At 42.6% G+C, this 20,441-nt stretch overlaps 1 protein-coding gene across 1 annotated transcript in view; it reads left to right on the top strand.

The window, feature by feature from the left end:
- Positions 1-20,441, top strand: part of ptprn2 (protein tyrosine phosphatase receptor type N2) — a 112,233-nt gene that overhangs the window by 65,664 nt on the left and 26,128 nt on the right. The window contains exon 11 of the mRNA XM_069512774.1: positions 1,843-1,907. Coding sequence (XP_069368875.1) covers positions 1,843-1,907 — 65 coding nt within the window. The remainder of the gene's footprint in view (positions 1-1,842; positions 1,908-20,441) is intronic.

Genomic DNA, 20,441 nt, shown 5'->3' with positions numbered 1-20,441 from the left:
GGAATCATTGGGATAGATTAAAATACTAATTAAACAGGGCCCTCGCCAAATTTTGGAGTGTGAGGTGGGGTTCAGCTCTTCAGGGTCATTTGCATAGCCTTCATCTGGGGAAATAGGATTTAAAGGACCTGCTCGCTTTCTCTTTCTCTCCTTAACTCTCACTTTTTTTTCCCCCTCTTCCTCCTATTACCAATCCCAATCACATGCTAACAAACTCAATTAAAATCTTTTTTTTTTATCCCCCTTTCTCTCTATAATTTGGCGTAATCTATTAAGGCCTCTTTGATTTTGTTTTTCAATATAAATGTTTCCATCAAAGTGAGGACGGGCGTTGAGGACAGGAGGTGAAAGGAGTCGGCAGAATGTGTGATCTTGAATGATGGATATTTAACATTGCCTCACTTTGGTTTGATTTGCATGACAATATATTTTGTGAACAAAGCTCAGAAAATAGCATGGCATATTTGATTAGATCAATAGATGTGTGGATCAAACTCGGGTGGTGTATTAATTACTGCGGGAACAAAGGGAGGAGCTGGAGTTATTGTGTGCTGTGAATGTACGAACACTTCATCTGCTTTCTTGTAATCTTCAATAACTCCGGCTCAATGTATGTGAGGATGACAATGCCTCGCTTTTTTTTTTGCATTTTATATTTCACGCCAGTAGATGTGTGGCTCTTTAATGGCAACATCCAACACTTTGGACAACAGCATTGTTGTGAATTGTAAACAAGTCTTTTGTGCCACCAACTGTTGGATGGATTTCTATGAAATTAGAAAGAAACATGTATCCACCTCTCAGGATTAATATTAATAGCTTTGGTGATTCTCTGACATCTCATCCTACAGGTTAATATTTCAATTTGTCATGTTAGTTTTTTGACTAAAAACCTGCAAAACGACATTCCCATCAGTCGTAGCTGTGCTTTTTGTTTGGTGCTGATTAAAAAATATGAGCATGCCAACCCTTGCTGACCATGACACCTGCTAAAGCTTCTTTCATGCATCTGTTTACCTTCAGTGGCCACAAAATTCGGCAAATCCGACATAATTCAACAACATTTCAGGGTCACTACAGAAAATATAAAAAAGGGCTTATGAGTAAACAATATCTGTATATAGCCATTCACTCCTTCACACTCACATTCATATCACACATCAATTTGGGGTTCAGTATCTTACCCAAGGGCACTTTGGCATGTATCTAACCACCGACCTTCTGGTGAGTGGACGACCCACTCTAACTCCTGAGCCACAGCTGCCATTATCTTCTCATAACAGAAAACTATTTTTCTTTTGTAAACCATCCACTCACCACGACCTCAGTTACATCAGACTCTCAATATTGACACATTCCGTATTAAGGGAGTAACGAAGTCGGTCCTGCACTATCGCTTGTATTGCAAGGTGAATGAAATAATGTGAACACTGTTTATCCTGAAGGTCTGATACAACCTCATCGTATATAATGCACCTGTCTAATCTGCAGGTGAAATCGCAGACTCTGAACTCAAACCTCCTGTTGAGCTCTTGTGTCCAAGCATAAATCCAGCATGTAATGTTTGTCATAATGGGCATGGTACCACACTGAAGTTAGAATTTAACTCATCGTGTGTGTGTGTGTGTGTGTGTGTGTGTGTGTGTGTGTGTGTGTGTGTGTGTGTGTGTGCGTGTGCGTCATTGTCTATGACCAGTTTGACATCTGACTCACGCTGCGAGATCCATCACATCATTCTCACTCTCGCTGGCCGCTTGTTCTGCCTCGGGAAGTGAAAAATCTGCTACTTTGTCATCCAGCGCTCATACTCACCACCTCCTCTGCTTTTGTCTCCCTGTGCAGTCCAACAGAAGCAGCAGCTGGAGAAGGAGACAGGCCTGAAGATAGTGGAGGCCGGAGTTAGTGATGTAAGTTACACTCACTAAAAATATCTGCTATTCACAGTGAGAGTGGGTGTGCTTGTGATTGTGTGCGTCAGCTGTGTTTGAGGCTCTCGGGACAGGAATAACTCGGTGATTTCAACTTGTCCTGGCATCCGTGTCGTACCTGCAGCTTCAGTTCTGCAGCCAAACACTAATCTATGGCAGCAATGAATTCCAAACACGTCCTTTTTGCGTTTGCTTTGATTACCGTTCCCCCGCATTTGTTTCCGTCAGCTCTTTAAGAGCCACTGTCTCCATGGTAAATAAAACACAACAAGACAAAATCCTGGTGCGTTTTGTGAAACTTAAAGTAAGTTTTGATCATCGCCGCGGTGCAACAATCACCGGATTATCTTGAGTGCTGTCACTTTGTGGGGAGCCCTGACATATTCATTGGAATAAAATTAAGAGGGGAACATGGAGGACTCTCAGGATGATCCAGATGAAAGCAGAGCAAATGTGTATTCATTCAACACTGATAAATATTCATATGTATCAGAGGTGAGGATCTAATCAAGCACCCATTGAGGCGTCATAGCCCTCCATGCTTTCCTAGTAAATGAGTTTCTCTATGGAAATGAGACAGACAGCCTTAGACCCCTCAGCTGCCCTGATCATGATGCATGCTGGGACCTAAATGGATGTGGCCTGTACATTGCAGGATAGTTGCTATTGGCAACAAACGTCACACTCTGTAAAGACAAGATCATTTTCCCGTGTTAGTCCCTACTATGCTGTCTCTTTTTTGGTGTCACTGCCTTTCTTCGCCCATCTGCCTCCCACTTATATCTTTTTTAGCACCACATTTTCTCTCATCTTATTCCACACTGTGTCTTTATCGTGTTCTCCTCAATTATCTCTGATTCACATTTTCTTTTTCTTTTCCCTTCACTGTGACTTTTGTCCTGTTCTTTGTCCGTCTCTCCTCGCCTCCTTTTCATTCTTTTTATCCTCACTCAGACTGATTCCTGCGCTTAGCCAGCACTGGTACAGGGCTGTGTTTGTCATATTGGGCCTATTTGTAGATAATTAGCTGCAATAATAGCCTCTCCGCAGGAGCCAGGGTGAGGGAGGGACGGATGGAAAGAGGGAGGGAGGAAAGGAAGAATCTGTCTTCCACCTCATGGGGAGAAAATCTGCGCCAGATTGTGTTTGTAGAAATGCGTGTTAAGGAAGCGCGGCATTTACCGCACTACAAATAAAGAGCTGGCAAAGTAAAAACCCTGAAAACTCCCTCAGAGGGTGTTTTATGAGCTGCAGCTCTAATGTGGAAGTGTTGATCTCACCAGTTTGAATCCAAGAAGTGGAGAGTTGAGGGTAAATTGTGGAAAATGGTAGCTTTTGATAGGAGAGGCTTTGGAGTGGGCTCTTCAAATACATTACTTTAAAAGGTGTTAAACCAAAAGCCTGCTTTCAGTGGATTTACAGTAAATTGACCACAGTTATGAGTGAATGCATGTTAGGGGGGTGCAGGATGGGTCTTCTTTGGTCTGCATATGAGAGACATAGAAAAATGTGGGTAAAATTGCTCTGTGGATCCATAAGAGGTATAAAGTGAGAAATTAATCAGAACTCAGTGCTCTGCTTTCTACAGACAGAGTTCTTTCTCTGAGCTTGTCTAAATCTGTCGTCGTGGTTGGTATCATTAAGTCTTATCACTGACAACTACCCCCTCCCATCCTTTTTATTTAAGAGGTGACAAATGACAAAACAGCTCAGGAAGATGTCCAGATAGAGCGAACGTCAATAGCAGTAGATGCGGACGAGGATAAGCAAATGTCAAAGTGGGGGGAAGGAGACATCAATCAATAGGCCGAGCAATATCTACTCCATTATAGATCGCGGGCGAGTCGGCTTCCTAAAGAGGAAAAAAACAAGAGAAAAATGACTACTTTGTTTTTCTCAGATAATGCATGCTCGTGTGGGGGATAAGTAATGTCTTTTCTGATTATCATTCTTATTAACAGCTGTTTGCCGAGTGGGGGCCGCACTGCAAATGGAGGTCCCCCTCACAGCAGCTCATGACTCCTGCGGATGTGTGAAAAACTGCGAGGAGGAAAAAGAAGTGGAAAGAAATTGGCAGCTGACATTTTGCAGCTTTAGCACGAACTGTTTACTATGATTAATACTGAACATATATCCATGCTATTATCAGTCACTTAGTATTGTAAGTGTGAAAAGTAACCCAAGCAAATCATGCCACACATCGGGTCCTCGACTGGCATTATACCCAAAAGGCACAAATCTCTGCAGCTGTGTGTTAACACCACCACCACCACCACCAAGCTGGAGACATCAACCAGGCACCAGGCAGAACGGTTGCTTTTGCTGGCAGCCATATACACACAGCATGGCTGGTACCAGTGGGGGGAGCAGAGCAGGAGAAGCAAAGGCAATAAAAGGGAGGCTCAGAGACATGTGCTTTGAGAGGGTCAGATATTTCTTTGCGAAGCTAGTGCCACAATTAGTGATTAAAAGACACACAGAGTATCCTACAGTCCTGACTATAAGGCCAAGTGATGGTATAAATCTTGGAAATAGTAACTTATAGTGAATCGTTAATGTCTTTAAATCTTACTTAAAGCTTGTGAGGTGATGTTTGAGCTCTAAACCTCTTTTCTGAGGTTAAACATCCCTGTGCCAATATTTCCCCAATCAAGGTCTTAATGTCCGAAGGCTTGTTCTGCTACTAACGAGTCACTTTAGCAGGAACGTGCGGAAGCTTTCTTCTTCATTGAAAATTAAATAAAAGTATAAAGCAGTTCTGAGATGAGTTGAGGGTATCACAGACTCACATCAGCATTTTCTTTCTTAGAGTAAAATATTCAAATACACCTGCTTGATTAGAAATGAATCTGAATAGCTATAACTGATCATATAACATACAATAACATATCTGTGAAGAAGAGACGTATTTTCCCACTTTCCTTCAAGCCAATAATTTAGCTGGAAGGATGCAGCTCCGCATTAGGCCTCTGTGTTCTGTGTGAAATTGTCCCTGTGTGATTAAGTTGGTAGTTAAAATCGAGATCCGGTGACAGTTTGACAGCAGTCTCATGTTGGAGATAACTCTGGCAAACTGCTTATGTGAAGAGGCACTCATTAAGCAAAGAATTCCCTGAGCTGCATGTCAACTGATTATTCAACCACTACATTTTAGTCATGTAAGGCAGGCCGGGAGTTTCTGCACTGTGCATGTGTGTGTTGTTTTTATGGAAGTATCTGTGTGGCTGCAGCGTTTGTCTGTAACGCATATTATTGGGCTTATGTGTGCATTTTAATTTCTTCTTTGCTCATGATGTCTCTCCGACTGCTTACGTGAACCTCACTGGTTTCTCCATTTGATTCCTGCTACGTAAAGGAAGCGTCAAGTTAAGATCATAATCCAGGCACGTCTCAGTCCAGAGGGAGAATGCCACCATCATGTGATTGTCGAAAGCTTACATTACATTTCTAATCAAACGACTCGGTGCAGAGGCACAGAGGCAAAACGCATCTCAGAGAAAGGTCAAATGTAACGATGACCTCTCACAGTGGATTTGAAGGCTTTCTTTCCAATATCCTCTACCATCATTAATGCAAGGAAACATCTGTTTCTCTGAAAACACACCATATCAGGTTTGGAGTATTATTGTAGGAAACTGATTTGAGTTTCATATGCATGTAGGAAATGTCTGTGAGTCCCGATCTCAACATTTAACACCCATCTGATCAAACAAAGCTTCTGTCTAAAACTCAAATATATTACTTTTGCAATGATACAAAACAGAGACAATCAGAAAATATTTCATCTGAGAGACTAAGAATTTTAAAAAATAGTAAACAGACTATCTGTTACTTTATCAGTGCAGCTCTTATTCTCTTTATTCACATTTCAATGTCAAGCTCAAATGCAATGGAAACTCAAGCTACAGTTGCATATAATAATATACTCAGTGGGATCCAATCCTCTCCGGTTCAGTCACAGGGGTGATGGCGGAACCCTTTTTCACATGAATATTTATTTCCATATTTTTGATATGATACGCGCCGTTACCAGACGGCATCAGTGCATTTTGCTCTCCTTTAATCAAACAAAGTCTGAATACTGTAGCGCCCGCGACATAACAACAAATACCATGTGCAACTATCAGCAAATGCAATTGCTTCAAGCAAATGGGACAAATAATTTCAGAGGGGACTTCAAAGTAAAGCTATACTGACCATTTCCCCGCCAGAGAGCGGAGACGCACACTCGAGCTGAAATAAATAAATAACTGTGATAAGAGCTATACAAATTGATCTTGTACCAGCATGTGTATATGCTTTCCTCCTGTTGGTTCTTTTAAGCTGGGAATCACAAAATGAGGAAAATACATTTTTATGTTAATTTCAAGATCTCTTCTTCTTCTCGCTGTAGCTTCGCTCCTCAGAGGAAACGAAGAGGTTGATGTTCTGCCCGGTCCTGTGTTATGTTGTGTTGTGTTGTGTTGTGTTGTGTTGTGTTGTGTTGTGTTGTGTAGTGCGTAAATGCCCGCGTGTAGCAGCCAGTCAATTCCACATTGGCCCTCAATTGCCGTCTCCACATCGACAACATATCCAATCTGCTTCAGACACTGTTATAAATCCAAACAATAAAGAAATTGCCGCCTATAAAAATTTCAGCAGTGCGGGGAAGGCCGGTCTGGCTGCTTTAAAAGTGGCTAAAATGCCATTACTGTGGCAGATCTGGAAGTGAAATGTCATATTGGAGCAGCCCCACTGTGCCTGCAGCCGTGAGTAGCACTGCCTCTTTGGAGACTCCAGCTGCCTCCCACAGATGAAAGTCCATCCAGCAGCTCCGTTTCTCAGCAACCTTTTACCATCACCTGACCTTTGGACTGCAGAAATGCCTTTGATACTGTGCCATGCAGTTTGGTATTTGCCTCTCTCTGTATCGTGACGTGCGCTCTCTCCTGGGTAAGGGTGGACTTGTCTGTTTTTAATGAGTGTCAGAATGTAAAGTGTTTACTCTCCTACCTTTTGCTTCTTTATCTTCCGCCGCCTTTGTTAAGGAGAAGGTGCTGTTACGGTGCATAGTTGACACCGGTAGTTTTTACTTGTTGTTTGTTGAAAGGCAGTTCTTCCACCTTTTGTAAGAGGCATTAAGCAAGTGATATTTTGTTTTGCTTCCTCTCATCCTGGAAAACAAAAACCTCAAGGCCAAAGTGGCCTTGAGGTGTTATGGAAGTTTGCTCCACTTACATTTACACTCTTATAAGCAATCAAAGCATAATATTCTTTTTCTCTTTAGTGGCTTCCTCATATTTCCCCACAATAACTCAAGAAGATTCTTTGTTCCAATCATGGCTTCCATCTAACCCTAGCTGTGGAGGTTTGTCTATAAAATTAATTGAGTAAAGACGATAGTAAAAGATAAGTGCAGCAGGGGTCCACCCTGCACTGTTCCTCACAGCGAGAAGGTTTGAAACTACGTGCCAGCTAAGGGTGAAGTAAAAAGGTAGGTTAGGTAAACAGCTAGCCCAGGTTTGAAACTGAGCATGAATGGTTTTTTTTGTCTCTATAAAATGTTGTTATAGATTGGCATGCTGTTTAAAGTGCATCGACTTCAGCCCCACCCTGCAACTTTCAAGGATGTTCAAACTGGAGAAGTTTTGAATTCACTGTCCTCTCCAGCAAAGTTATTCCTTTGTGTTTCTTAAACGTCAGTAGAAATTTGTCAGTTCAACTTTGTCTGTACCATGCAGACTAAAAAAGACCGATGTTTACCGATGATGGTTATATTTTTGTGGGGAAAAAAAGTATTGTTTCTGTGAGCACAGTAGTTTCTGCAGTAACCCACAGTCTGAATAAAAAGAGTAGCTCCAGTGACATTGTTGTGGGTGCAGGTCGACCAGCTCGCTGTATTTTAAATGGAAATAGGAACTGACTGGAAACCCTGCTGTTTCCCCTCCATCTTCACCACAGTAAATTCCCTATAGCGATCAATGAATTCAACTCCCCCTGCTGCCACACAGCTCAGGATTTCTACTGTTAAATGCTTTTAGTACTTTGACTGTCACTGGAGCTGTGTACATCCTCAAATGAATACCACATCTATAAAATAAGGAAAAATGTCAGTCTTTAATAACTATTTTTTTTTAGTATTTTGCCTCCATTTTTTATGGTTGCTGTATCCATCAAGTTTTCGCTCTCACTTGGCTAAATTTACTCATCAAAATTATTTTTCCATCAATTGATTTCAGACTGAGGTAAGGCAGGCTTATCATTTCTAATTCCCTCATAACCAACAGTCTTCAGTTTTCTTTTTATGTATTCAAGCTGACTCATTTCTAAGACAGAATTCTGTAGAAGGCTCTTAAATACGGTCGACAACTACATCTCAAACTTTCAGGCTGAGCGTAAACTTCAGACTAAGATATCTAAAGCAAAACTTTTTGTTTTTCCGGATAACTTAACGTCAAGTTTAGCCTCAAAGTCAAAGGGCTGCTCCAAGGTCATTGATTTTGACTTTGAGGAAGGCTTGTAGAAAAAAAGAATCAGCTCAAACTTAATCAGTCCTAGTTCTATACAGTATATTATAAGGAAAAATATAAGATCGAACATTTCATTCTGATGTAATCCTGCTTAGCTTCTTTCCTTATGATTCATTGTTCATAGTTCCAGACAGAATGTTTTCACTTTAACACCAGAAAGAGGGTTTCAGAATTAGGACCAAGCGATGTACACATTTAATAAAGTCTATGATCGCATGTTTGTCGGCTGGAGGGAAAATGTCCCCACATCCGACAAAGCCGGAAAGCAATGCTAACATTAGCCTTCGCCATGATATAATCTATAGGTTCAGCAATTATCAATTAGTGGCTCATATCAGTGCCCTATTTATGTTTCCTGTATTTCCACTTTTAACAAAGTGTGCAGGTCACATTGTGCAGCTGCTTCATCCCCACAGTTGAAAAAAGGCCAGTAATCTTTAAAAGCATAAAGTAACTCAGATCAACATACATCGTTCGCCATGTGCACATCCTGCGAGTTCATTGCAAATGATGCCACACTTGTTTGAACTGCAGCTCTGCCTGTTTGTGATCATTTGTCTGACGGGCGTCTGGCAGCTGCGGTAGTGGGGTTGAGGGCTGGATGCCCGGGGGAGGCTGAGAGTAGGAGGGGGGTGGGGGGGGGGACCTGCGGTGTCCACAGCTGGATAGCATGGCAGAGGTTTTAAATGTCAGCGTTGAAGGGGGATGCGGCTGCCATTTGGCCTGACAAGCTGCATGCCAAGAGACTGGCAGCGGGATGTAGGGGCAGCATGCTCCCGATCTCGGCCTCGGAGCTCTCACCTTCTGCCATTTATCATGCGGCTTCTTGCCTAGCACATCTGGCACCTTAGCATTAGCAGGAAAAGCTTTTAGCTGCAGGCTAACCAGCGGCCTATGGTGATGTTTTTTAACATCGCAAAAAAAATTAGGCCACTTTTATTTGCTTTGCCTCTTTTACTTTCGGGTTTCTTATGGTTTAGTCGTCAGAATATCAGCAAAGACATATCAAAGATGTGGTGGAGAAAAAGCTGAGATGAGTTTTTGGCAGTTTTTTGTCAATTAATTCTTATGTTAGTGATAAATAGAAAAAATCTAAGCATTAAACAATTATTACCTCCTTAAGATATTCAATAAAAGATGCAGTTCTCAGAATATAATCAAATGTTCACGTTGATCAATAAAATCATCATAACTGTCTTTTTAACGCCACATTTCTAGTTTGTGGCTGATTGAAGCAGTAGATTAATTATTGCTCAGTGGGCACAGTCTACAGAAACCACTTTACTCTCAGTAAATTAAATGTAATCAGCTGCCATATCATCTTTTATTGACTTTAATTGACTGTAATTGTGAATCCTGCTGTAACTGCTAGTTACTTTCTGCATGGCAAGGTCAACTAAATTGCTTGATGAGCTGTTATGGTCTTTTATACGATGACCTTGACTTGAGAGGGAGCATGAATATCTTCCGCCCGTGGTGATAAAGCGTGGAATGAAACAAGACCATTCTGCTGCAAAGTGGCTTTTTATCTACTGCTTGTGTTCACGGCTTTAAAATGTTTTTCTGTAATGACCTGCCAATATTTACACCTGACATTTAAGTGACAAATATTGTGAATATTATGCCTGTGAAAGTAACTATAGGACAAGATTTCAGCTGAGACAACTATACACCTTTTGTATATTTTCTCAAAATGGGTGTAGTAGTATTGAAAAAGTATGCATAATGCATCCAAATATAATATTCATACACAGGTAGTAATACATGTTTTCATTTTACTACTGTGTCAACCCTTTGTCTTGAAAATGTAAACTTTTCATAACTGAAGAAGTTCAGTTAATAAAAATTTAAAATCCCCATGTTTATAGATAAAGGATTTTCTCAGGACATCCATAACATGAATTTGAATCACCACTATTAAGGAAACTTGCTTGAAGTTTAGACTATGATTTTCCCTTTACTCTGATCAGCACCTGCTATTTAATTTTGTCTAATAACCTTTACTCTGACAGCATCAATAACTGAAACTAATTAGGCCCTTTAGCCATGAACTGGAGATATTTCTTTAATGTGTTTGCTGTAGTCGTTTTTCAAACTAATATATGATGCAATCATTGCAAATACAAGATTTTTTTGGCAGTGGCGAAGATCCGTCGCTGATATTGTGCTGTGAGCCGGAGAAATGTCTCGTTGCGATGGGAATTTTGCTTTACATATCACAGTCGTGTCCGTGTGCACGCGGCTGCAGAATTTATTAACATTCACAGGCATGCTTGTCGTGTTTGGTGTTTGCAGCAAATGCACGGATGCATCTAATATCCGGCGCGGTGCAGCTGGATACCTGCATTGAAAATAGGATTATCTACTCATAAACAGAAGCTGCTGCAAGTACATCAAGCTGGAATCATAACCACAGACAGACATGAAAAATAGAGCACAATTACATCCATGCAGTTTAGGAGCATATTTAATAACAGTACTGTATATCACCTGGATTTGTCTCCCATACTTTTGTCCACAACATACACATTTTTGTATTTTATCTATAGGTCATGGACAATTTCTGAGGAATATAATTCAAAAATGTGCCATCATTCAGTCTCATCAACATCAAGAGCTAATAGAAGGAATTACACTTCATTATTGGACACAACAAAAGGCAAAAGGATCTTGGCAAGTCAGGTCCATCAACACACACAATCAAATGTCAGTCACTGTTCATTACATTATTCACTTTGAAGGAGGAGGAGAAAAAAAGACATCATCACAGCGTCTCAAAAAGCCATACAGTGTAATTATGTTTGTGGGTGAAAATAGGCTAGATTGATTATATGCATTTACAATAATGAGCTGTCAAAGTATTATTACGTTACAGAGCCATCAAAATCTTGACATAAATCATAATTAATTCTGCCTTTGGAATTTCTGATCAGCCGTACTTTGTATTGTCGGGGGTTGTGGTGTGAAGCGACAGGAGATGTGAGTGGCAAACCGGCGGCTGATACCCTGCTACAGCTGTGGTGGCGCTCTCATTAGGGATTCACAGAGGTTTCTTTTGATGAGCGGCGCTGCATGGTTTGGCTCGGGGGCAGACTACTCTTACAAAACTGCTGGAGCTGTGAGACAGACAGTGAGACATGCATGGAGGCTGTGGCGCTGGGCGGGCAGGAGTGTCAGCTCTGTTCATGCAGAGGATTGTTTTGCAGCGCGAGGCCCCGGCTCTCCCCCGGCTGATTGGTGTGGCTTCATTAGCAGGGGCTGCGGCTCCTCCGATTAGCAGTAATTAAAGAGAGAAATCAGAGCGCTTGCCTCCAGTCCAGACACAGCCAGTGCCTGTCAAGCGAAATCGCCATGGAACAGATCGAGTGTTGCTGGCCGCCTGCCACTCCACAATCCCCTCTGTCCCCATAGCCTGAGTGTGGAGGAGAGGTATGGGGTGTCGGCGTCCGTGCCAAGTTACCCCCTCGGTAACCCCCAGGGTAACACAGGCACACACGCCTCTCCCCACGGGCGCACGCTGGTCCAGCGTTGTCATGGTGATAGCAGGGGAAAATGTTTAATGAAGACACTGATGAGAATTTATGAGGCAGTGGCTGTGTGCGTTTACAGGGATACGACCCTTAGCCTATCACGCGCTGCCTCCTGTGGTTCTACATCTATATCTTCACTTACACAAGCTGTAGCTGATCATCGGGGCGTATGCTCCGGCAGGCGGCCTCAATATGCTGCGGGTCCACCAGCACCGAGGTACAGTCGGAGACACATGGTGCTGGTTGTCCAATCAAGTGAATCCAAATCAATCAGAAACGAGTATTGCTTTAGTATCGTGTTTTAATTTTGTCTAAAGTGGATGAATCCGTTTTTAAGTCGTGAGAGTTATTCTAATGGGGGGATTTAAATACAAACTGTTTTTAACACTGGTCAAATGGCGAGAATGTGATCATCAATAGTGTTGATTGGCACCATGTGCACGGGCTGAGTAGCCAAACTTATTGGTACTCTCAAATAGAGTCTGGTGATTGGTTTTCATGTTGGGGAACTTGTTTCTGGTTTAGTTTTTGTTTCAAGAGCCATTACAGCTAGTTGCTGTAACATTAAACAGACAGGGTTTAGGTCTCATTGTAAGTGCCACCAGTTGGCGCCATATTCACCAGCAGTAAAACAGCCCTTGCTAAGACACCAAATTTGATTCATGTGAAAGCTGACTTGTGAGAACACAAGTGGAACAACCATCTGGAGCGTGAGTATATTTATATGTCAGGATATAGTCACAGATGTATCTTGGCAGAAACATTACTAAAGGCTGCAGATGTGTATCGTTACCTATGATCTGCACTACCTGCAAATAAGATCAAGTTGGAGGATTGGACTGACTCCCAGAATCAGGAATGTCGACAGCCACACATCACAAAGCATGTCATAAATGTTGAAGTAGGCAAGAAAGACAAAAATCAATCCAGACATGCTTGTCCTTTCATAAAGGCATGAAATGTAATGCATACTGAATGTGATTTAAAAATCGTGTGTGATCGTTTTTTTCTATTTCTCACTTCAGAAAGGATCATTTTATTTAGTAATCAGCAGCATGTTCACACAAGATGAATTGACTGTATCACTTTAACGACCCTGCTTTTTTCAGTATACTCAACTCTTACTATATATACTATTGCAAAAACTTGTTAACAGAGTGACCTCTATCTTATTCTGAGGTTGTGGTGGATTTTTAACTCTTTGCGCAACTAAACACATGCAGCCCCACACTGTTGCTGCAGCTGCAGAGGAATACGGTGATTCCGAGGCTTTCAGGTGAGGACTCAGGTGTGCGGAGGACACATCCTATTGAACCCGTGAAGTCACCCTGTGCTCTCCTCTGAACACCACTCTTTGTTCCTGTACTGTCAGTTTCAGTATCAGACTCTCCCAGCCCACTAAGTCTCCTGTGACTGGGGTTTCAATTATGAATGCTACCTTTGACTACCTCTGTTATTCCGCGGCAGCCCACATATCCCTGCCTGCCACCACTCATGTGTGACTTGATGTATTGTCTCACTGTTTTCCCCCCTTTCAAAATTAATTGCAGTTTTATCTCTCCCCCAAGATAAAAAGCCTACTGAGAACATAACAGTCTAAAAGTAGTGTGGATTCTATTCAGACAAAACAATTAAAAGCTTGGTGTTTTCTTCACTGTTTTGGACGAGATTTTTAGTGGCAGCTCTTTTATCTCCAAACACAATAAAATGAAGTATTACCTTCAATTACCTTTTGTGATTGGGTTGTGTTCATGACCTCACCCTGGACCCGGCCATTTTATTCTGAACCTTTTTTCGACTCTTCATCTTTCTCGTAATATCCCTCATCAAAAAAGTGAAAAGGCTACATCTTGAAAATGTATCCCTGTCATTGCGATTTATGTAAATTCAAGTTGATTTTAGTCAAATTTTGAGGCGTGAGAGCAATTTTCTAACTTAGTTAATTTAATTTTGGCTGACATTTTTGCAATCATGAACCTTACCCTTGTCAGATGTATTGTTAATGTCAACACAGCTGCAGGTAGAGAGGATCATTACTGTCATGTCAAACCATTTGGAATTTAAAGGCCTTTACGCTCTGGGGGTGTGATGAACAAACAACGTGAAAATGGAAATATTTGAGATTGTTTCGCAAGTGACGTCGAAAGTGCAAGATGGCCGCGCCCGAATCAGGGATGTGTCAAGTGTGGAGGTGCTGTCTCTGAGTGATACTCAGTGTTTTGAGGTGGCTGTCTGCTCTGACACATGGTGCCGTTGTTAGCATGAATGAATTCCACATAATTAAAGGTCCAGTGTGTAAGATTTCGGTGAAAGGAATCTACAGTAGCCCAGACGGGACAAACTAGAGGTTGTATTCAGCTGCAACATACAACTTATTACATTAAAACTTAACTATGCATGACCTCTGTTTCTGTACTTCCCCATTGGAAGCATGCAGGTCCCACAAGCTCTCAGAGTTTAGTGAAACATTAACAGTCTGTCCTGCTTTTTATTGAATTTGTCGTCACACTCCAACAACCACAACCACATAATGGAGATCACAAACTACTCAGTCATCCTTGAAGCCTTTTCTCTTGTTATATGCAAAGCTAAAAGTATGTAAGCTAAACTGCTGCAGAGCTCTGGTTTTCTTCTCATTGTGCTCATAAGAAATAATAAGCTGTACCCTGCAATAAAAGAACAATGCTGTTTATTTCTGTATCGTCTACATGGATCATCAGTGGGTAGGAATACTGTCGAGATGTCATTTCAGCAGCTAGACACGAGAAGCTGCTTTTGTCCAACTCTGTCTGATATCAAGGATCCATTGTTTTCAAATAGCTCTAAAGAATTTTGAAATCTCTGACAGTTTTTATTAACAGATTATGTGCTTGTGCAGACAGTGAGGATAGTGCGGTGAAGGAAACAATCATGCATCCATCCATTATCTATACCACTTATCCTTTAAGGGTCTCAGAGGGGAAGTTGGAGTCAATCCCAGCTGACATTGGGCTGGAGTACATCCTGGACAGAGGACCAGGGCCAACATAGAGACATAACAACCATTCAGACTCACATTCACAGCTATGACATCAGTCTAAAATTATAGCCCCAGTCTTCAGACTGTGAGAAGCTGAAGTAGCTGGAGAAAAATCTGGGAAATCGAACGGGGAGCCTCCTTCCTGTGAGTTTATCATAATGATGAAGTCAAAGCGCAGCTCACGTTGTCCATACAAAGCAGTTTAGATGAGCACTAAATGTGTATTACTCTGTTGTCATCCCCACAGATTACAACACTTTCTATCACTCTCCAGATATGGTGTGATTTCCTACTCCGGGCTATGACGCCACAGCGGCTGCTTCTTTTTGAAGTGCTCATTGTTGTACGTATGTGTGGGTTTTTCCTCTCTGCTTTAAATATAGTCGAGATGACAGGCGTAGCATTTACCTTGATGTTTACTGCTTTTGAACTGCTTGGCACGGGATATGCCTGGGCTGGGATTCACATGCAAGAGGAGGCCTTATTTGAACAAGCGATTCTGGGAGGAAAAATACCAGAATGACATGGCTGACACACACACGGGCTTTGACTGGTTCGTCTCTGAGCGAGCGACGAGCATGAGACAGAGCAATTCAAATGTTTCAAGTCAAACCCAGAAACGAGACCTTTTTTTTTTTCATCTTTGAACATCATCCATCGGGAAACACGGTGTCTCTTTCTTCTCTCCCCCCCCCCTCACACAATGCATTTAAGACTTTCACCTCACTGTCAAGTTCCTGCACCTTAAGTGATGTTAAAAAGGGAGTTTAGACAGCAGAGCAAAGTGTCACCTTTTGTATCTTATCCCAGTTTTAGTGCTATTTTATGACTGGCGGGCAAAATCAAACCGCAATGTACTCACGAACAACACGCCAAAATGACACGATCGCAACTCACACTCTCTCAAACCAAACTCTGGCTTCAATCATCACAGCTTTTGGTGCTTGTGAGCTCGATTTCACTGCAACTGTTGAAAAATAAGAATGGAAATAGAACATTTGAAAAAAAAGAAGCCCCCCCCCCCCCAGATGAGGCTTTTCCTATCACACACATCTTGTAATATCACTTGAGCAATAATAATAACAGCTGGTGGATCTGATAAAAAAAAAAAGAAGGAAAAAAAAAAATGAACGCCCAAATGTGTTTTGTTTTGCATACATTTCTCCCTGCAATACAGTTTGAAGCTAATCCTCCAACACCTTCCCAAGTGGAGCCACAGCAACAGTCCTTGCTCGGATATTATTATGAATAATTTATCGCACCCCATTTCAAAGAGCCGAGCAGAAATCCCAACTATTTTTGGTGTAATGCTATCAGGCGTTAGCTCAGAACTGCAGGTACATGTTGCAGCTGTTGGTTTTCTTGTAAACGGCATTAGCCTCTCCCTGATATCATTATGGTGTGATTGGTATGTGGACCAGTGGCTCAGTGTGCTACAGATAAGCCTCCCTGTCCTCTGCACGCTGCATCTCTCCTCTATTTGCTCAAACATATTACACGCTCTGGCTTCTATGTGCCCAGGTGAAGGTGTCCAGCTGCAGGTATAACCCACTCAGATGTGGTGTTGATGTCTATTTTTGCAAGAACCATCCACTGTGCACGTATATTCAGATTGCACACTCAGGGTCAGACATGTAAATAAACGTGAAATTGTGCAGCCCTGTAGGTGCAAGCAAATATCTAATCTTGATGTCGTCTCTCCATCATTTTCTTCAACTCACATGCACGAGCGTCGGTGGATGTCTTTGCTCTGCCATCTCAGGTGCTGCTCTTGATCCTGACATTTGTTTAACATTCCTCATCCCCCCCTTTTCTCCCAGCGACATGGTGAAGTACCGCATATACCTCCTTCTCTCGCTGTTTAAACATGCTCGCAGCTTCTCCATCTTTTTTATTTTTTTATTAGAAATGTGTCACGGAGGCAAACACCGGAGCAGCACAGGAAAGAGGACAGATAAGCCCTGCAGGACTCACACCGACTGTTCGAACATGTGTTACCCCGAGGAAGTACTTACTGATAGGAACACGCAGGCGTATGACAGCATCTCCGAAGCATCGCCAGTGACCATAAGAGTGACTTCAGTGTGCTCTTGAATTTGACTGCTTGTGTAAGGTTTTTTTGGGGGGTGAGAAGGAATCGATGCACGTCAAACCTCCCTGGTGTGATATCCATTAGCACTGGCCTCGCTGGGGAATGTGACATGAGTTGTGAAATCGTACTGTGCAGTGCGTAGTGGCCGGAACGTGTGAAAATGTGTCCATCTTTACGCAGAGTTAAAGTGCAGGAAAACAACAGATGCCAAAGTCAGACTTTCCTTGGGAGAGCAGGTAGAGATGGTGTCGCGGATGTTTTCTCTCTCACCTTCTTTTTTCCCCCATATATGGGAGGCCTGAGAGGTGGTTGACCATGGATTGTCCCGTTAATGTGGCAACACAGGGGCAGAGGAGGAGAGAAACCTACTTTAGGGACTCACTCTGCTTTTGTTTACGAATGAACAGCTCCTCTCTTCCACTTCATCAGACAACAGGATAGATATGATCCTATATGGTCGACTTAATGTAGGGGCTGATTTTATGGGGATTAACTTCAGGGGCCACAATTTCTTTCTCTCCAGCTACAAGAACCACTCACAGGCAGGGATGATAAAAAAGTCTCCCACCATGCATCACTCCTGCATCTGTCCTGCATTAGCGCTCGGGGCAGCCGCTTCTTTCTTGTATATTCAAACTGAATTCTGCAAGATAAAAAAAAATTTTTCCCTCTCGAACGACGGTTGGCCGGAACATTTTCCTGCCCTCTGGCAAGCGAATCTGGATTCTGAATAATTCCTGATAAATGAGTGTGCAAGTGTGCAGAAAGCATGACCTGAAAAGTGTCACTCCTCGCGTGGTTAAATGATGAATGAGGAAGGATCAGAGTTTACTGTCTGTTTTGAGGAAGTAAAGAATTTAAGAGCATAAAATAGAAGAATTCGCTGTGTCCGTTCTGCAGCAGCATCGTGTGTTAGGTGTCGTGTTTGAGAGATTTTTGGGGGGATGCTGTCGAGAAAACTGTTGAGTCAGTTCGAGTGTGTCCTGCTCCACACTCGGTCCCTGCGGGGGCCGCCTGGTTGGCTCTGCCTCTTCAAGGGTGGGGTGGTGGCGTCCGATGCGGCCACGGACCCAGGCTGGACAGCGAGCTGGTTTTTGTTCTCCCCTTCACATTGCCAACTCCAGCTGTCACACAGAGGGACAATAGAGGAGAGGAGGGGGTGCTCTCTGAATGGGAAAAAATAAACTGGAGAGCCCCCCGTCACACAGCCCCCCCCCAGGACTCGTCATCTGCATTTGACAGGACCCCCGTTCTCCTCTCTTCACCGCCCCTTTTCTTTTTCTTTCTCCTTTTCTCACCCTGTGCTCTCCATAATCCCCCTTTCTCTCTCTCTCCCTGCTAACTGCAGCTGTTGCTCTCCATTGGATCTTTTTTTTTCATTCTGATTGCTAATTAGGATAACATTTTAGTGAGTTTTATCTTTAAAACTTGTTAAACTTGCAATTTCCCCTCTCCTCCTTCTTTTCCTTTTTCCTTTACTCCTGCACATCATCGAAAGGGAACCAGAGAAAAGACTCAAGCCAATTACACACAATTTACTGAGTATTTTTCTAGACTGCGCCCAATCTCCTGTGCAGCATTCATATACTTTACAACTACTGTACTGTGTGGTAGCCTCTTATTATAGTGCTCACTTCAGCTTTGAATGCAGGAGCCTACTTTGAAGAATAGACCGGCCCATCTCCCTTATTCTGCTCACATAGCTGAATCCCTGGGAGAGGGAGCGGAGGAAAAGGAGAGCCTGAGAAAACAGCAATTCACACACCCCAACACAGAGACCCCTAGTAGCTCAACAAATGAGTGACTAGCCCTGTGCCCATTCATATCGCCCCTCAGCCCGCAAGCCTATTAGCCAGGCATCGCTCCTTGAACATTCACTGTCGACAACATGTGGAGGCATCGCTATAGCAACCAGTGGATATGACATGTGCAATGGACGGGGACTCCTGAGCTGCTGAATATAAGGAGGGGCTCAGCCTTAACTAAACGATCTGCAAAAAAACCCCAGCCCCGCCACCTCCCCATCTCTTTTCATTGGCACAGAGGCGCTGAAAGGACTCACTAGTGGGGCTTCTGCACATTCTTCCGAAGCTCGGAAAATCAGGCGGGCATATCCCACATTCTTCTCCCCTTTTTCTTATTCTCTCCGACTCTCTCGCTCCTTTTTTTCTCCCTTCTTCATCTCGGTGTTGAAGCCGCGCTCTTTTGTTGGCGCGCCGGGGACGCACAGGAGCCGCACATGCAGGGGGAAGTTTTTTCTGTGTGTGTGTGGAGGTGCGGACTGAGTGGGCGGCCGGGGGACGCACAGACGCTTCTTGGAGCTGCATGTGTCGGGTGGTTCGTCAGTGGTTAACCATGCTCTCTGGAATACAAGAGGCAGCGGCAGCAGCAGCAGCAGCTTCATCCCACGTTTACGCACCGTGCGCTCTGCCCCGCGACATGGATTTGGGTAATTATCTCCTTTGGCTCCTGAGCGCATCCTGTCTCTATGCAAGTTTTGTTTCTGTGCAAGTTTTGAATCCGGCGAAATGTGTGAGAAGGATTCTCCTTGAAATCTCGAGATCGTAGCGTCACGTTAAAAGCTCCGAAGACGTTTTGCAGAAATATGTCGGAAGCTGTGGTTTCATTTTTTTGCTAGTTTGGATTCCAACGAGTTCATGGGATAAAATTTGATTTATCGTTGCTGAAATGCGCATGCAAACATATAGTTGATCCAAATATATAAGATCGTTGATTATTACAGTCCTGGATGTTGAGGCCAGTGGTTTTCTGTGCGCACATCTGGCTGCAGGGGACAAAGTTTGAGAGCAGGTTCATTCTACCGTGATGGGGACCGGCAGCAGCTTTAGCTCATAAATCCTGAGAAGTGAGAGCTCGTAAATCCGCTCTGTGTAATTTATACTATTTTATTCCTGCGTTTAGTAATAAAACACCTAAATCTCTTGATCTGTTTTTTAAATATTATATTCATCTTATTTCTATTCTGCTCCATCCATTTATTTCCTAAGATCTTGGCTATAGTGGAATCGAAAATTTTATGTTGCAGTTTTTATAGTTTTAATTTAAATCTTCCATTCCCTCTTTTTCTGAATTAATAATATTTTTCAAGCATTTTTAGAGCTGTGGTGTAAATTTTAATACTGATAATTTCTACATATTATTGTGGTTTTTATTTCAGCAATTTTTATCAAGCACAAAATGAAATCAGGACTTTTCTGTTTATAAGATCAAAATTCTGCTTTTGAAATGTTGCCTCAGGGGCAAAGTGAAATAAATAGAAAGAGTTCTCCTTCTCCTTTTATTGCTTGGAACCACATTTTACTGTGGCTCATTTTCTACTCTCAGTTGTAGCTGTGACCTTTT

The sequence above is a fragment of the Paralichthys olivaceus genome, chromosome 17 (assembly GCF_024713975.1).
Source record: "Paralichthys olivaceus isolate ysfri-2021 chromosome 17, ASM2471397v2, whole genome shotgun sequence".
NCBI lineage: Eukaryota > Metazoa > Chordata > Actinopteri > Pleuronectiformes > Paralichthyidae > Paralichthys > Paralichthys olivaceus.
The sequence above is the reverse complement of the archived record's forward strand: the minus strand, read 5'-3'. Positions and strand labels throughout refer to the sequence as shown.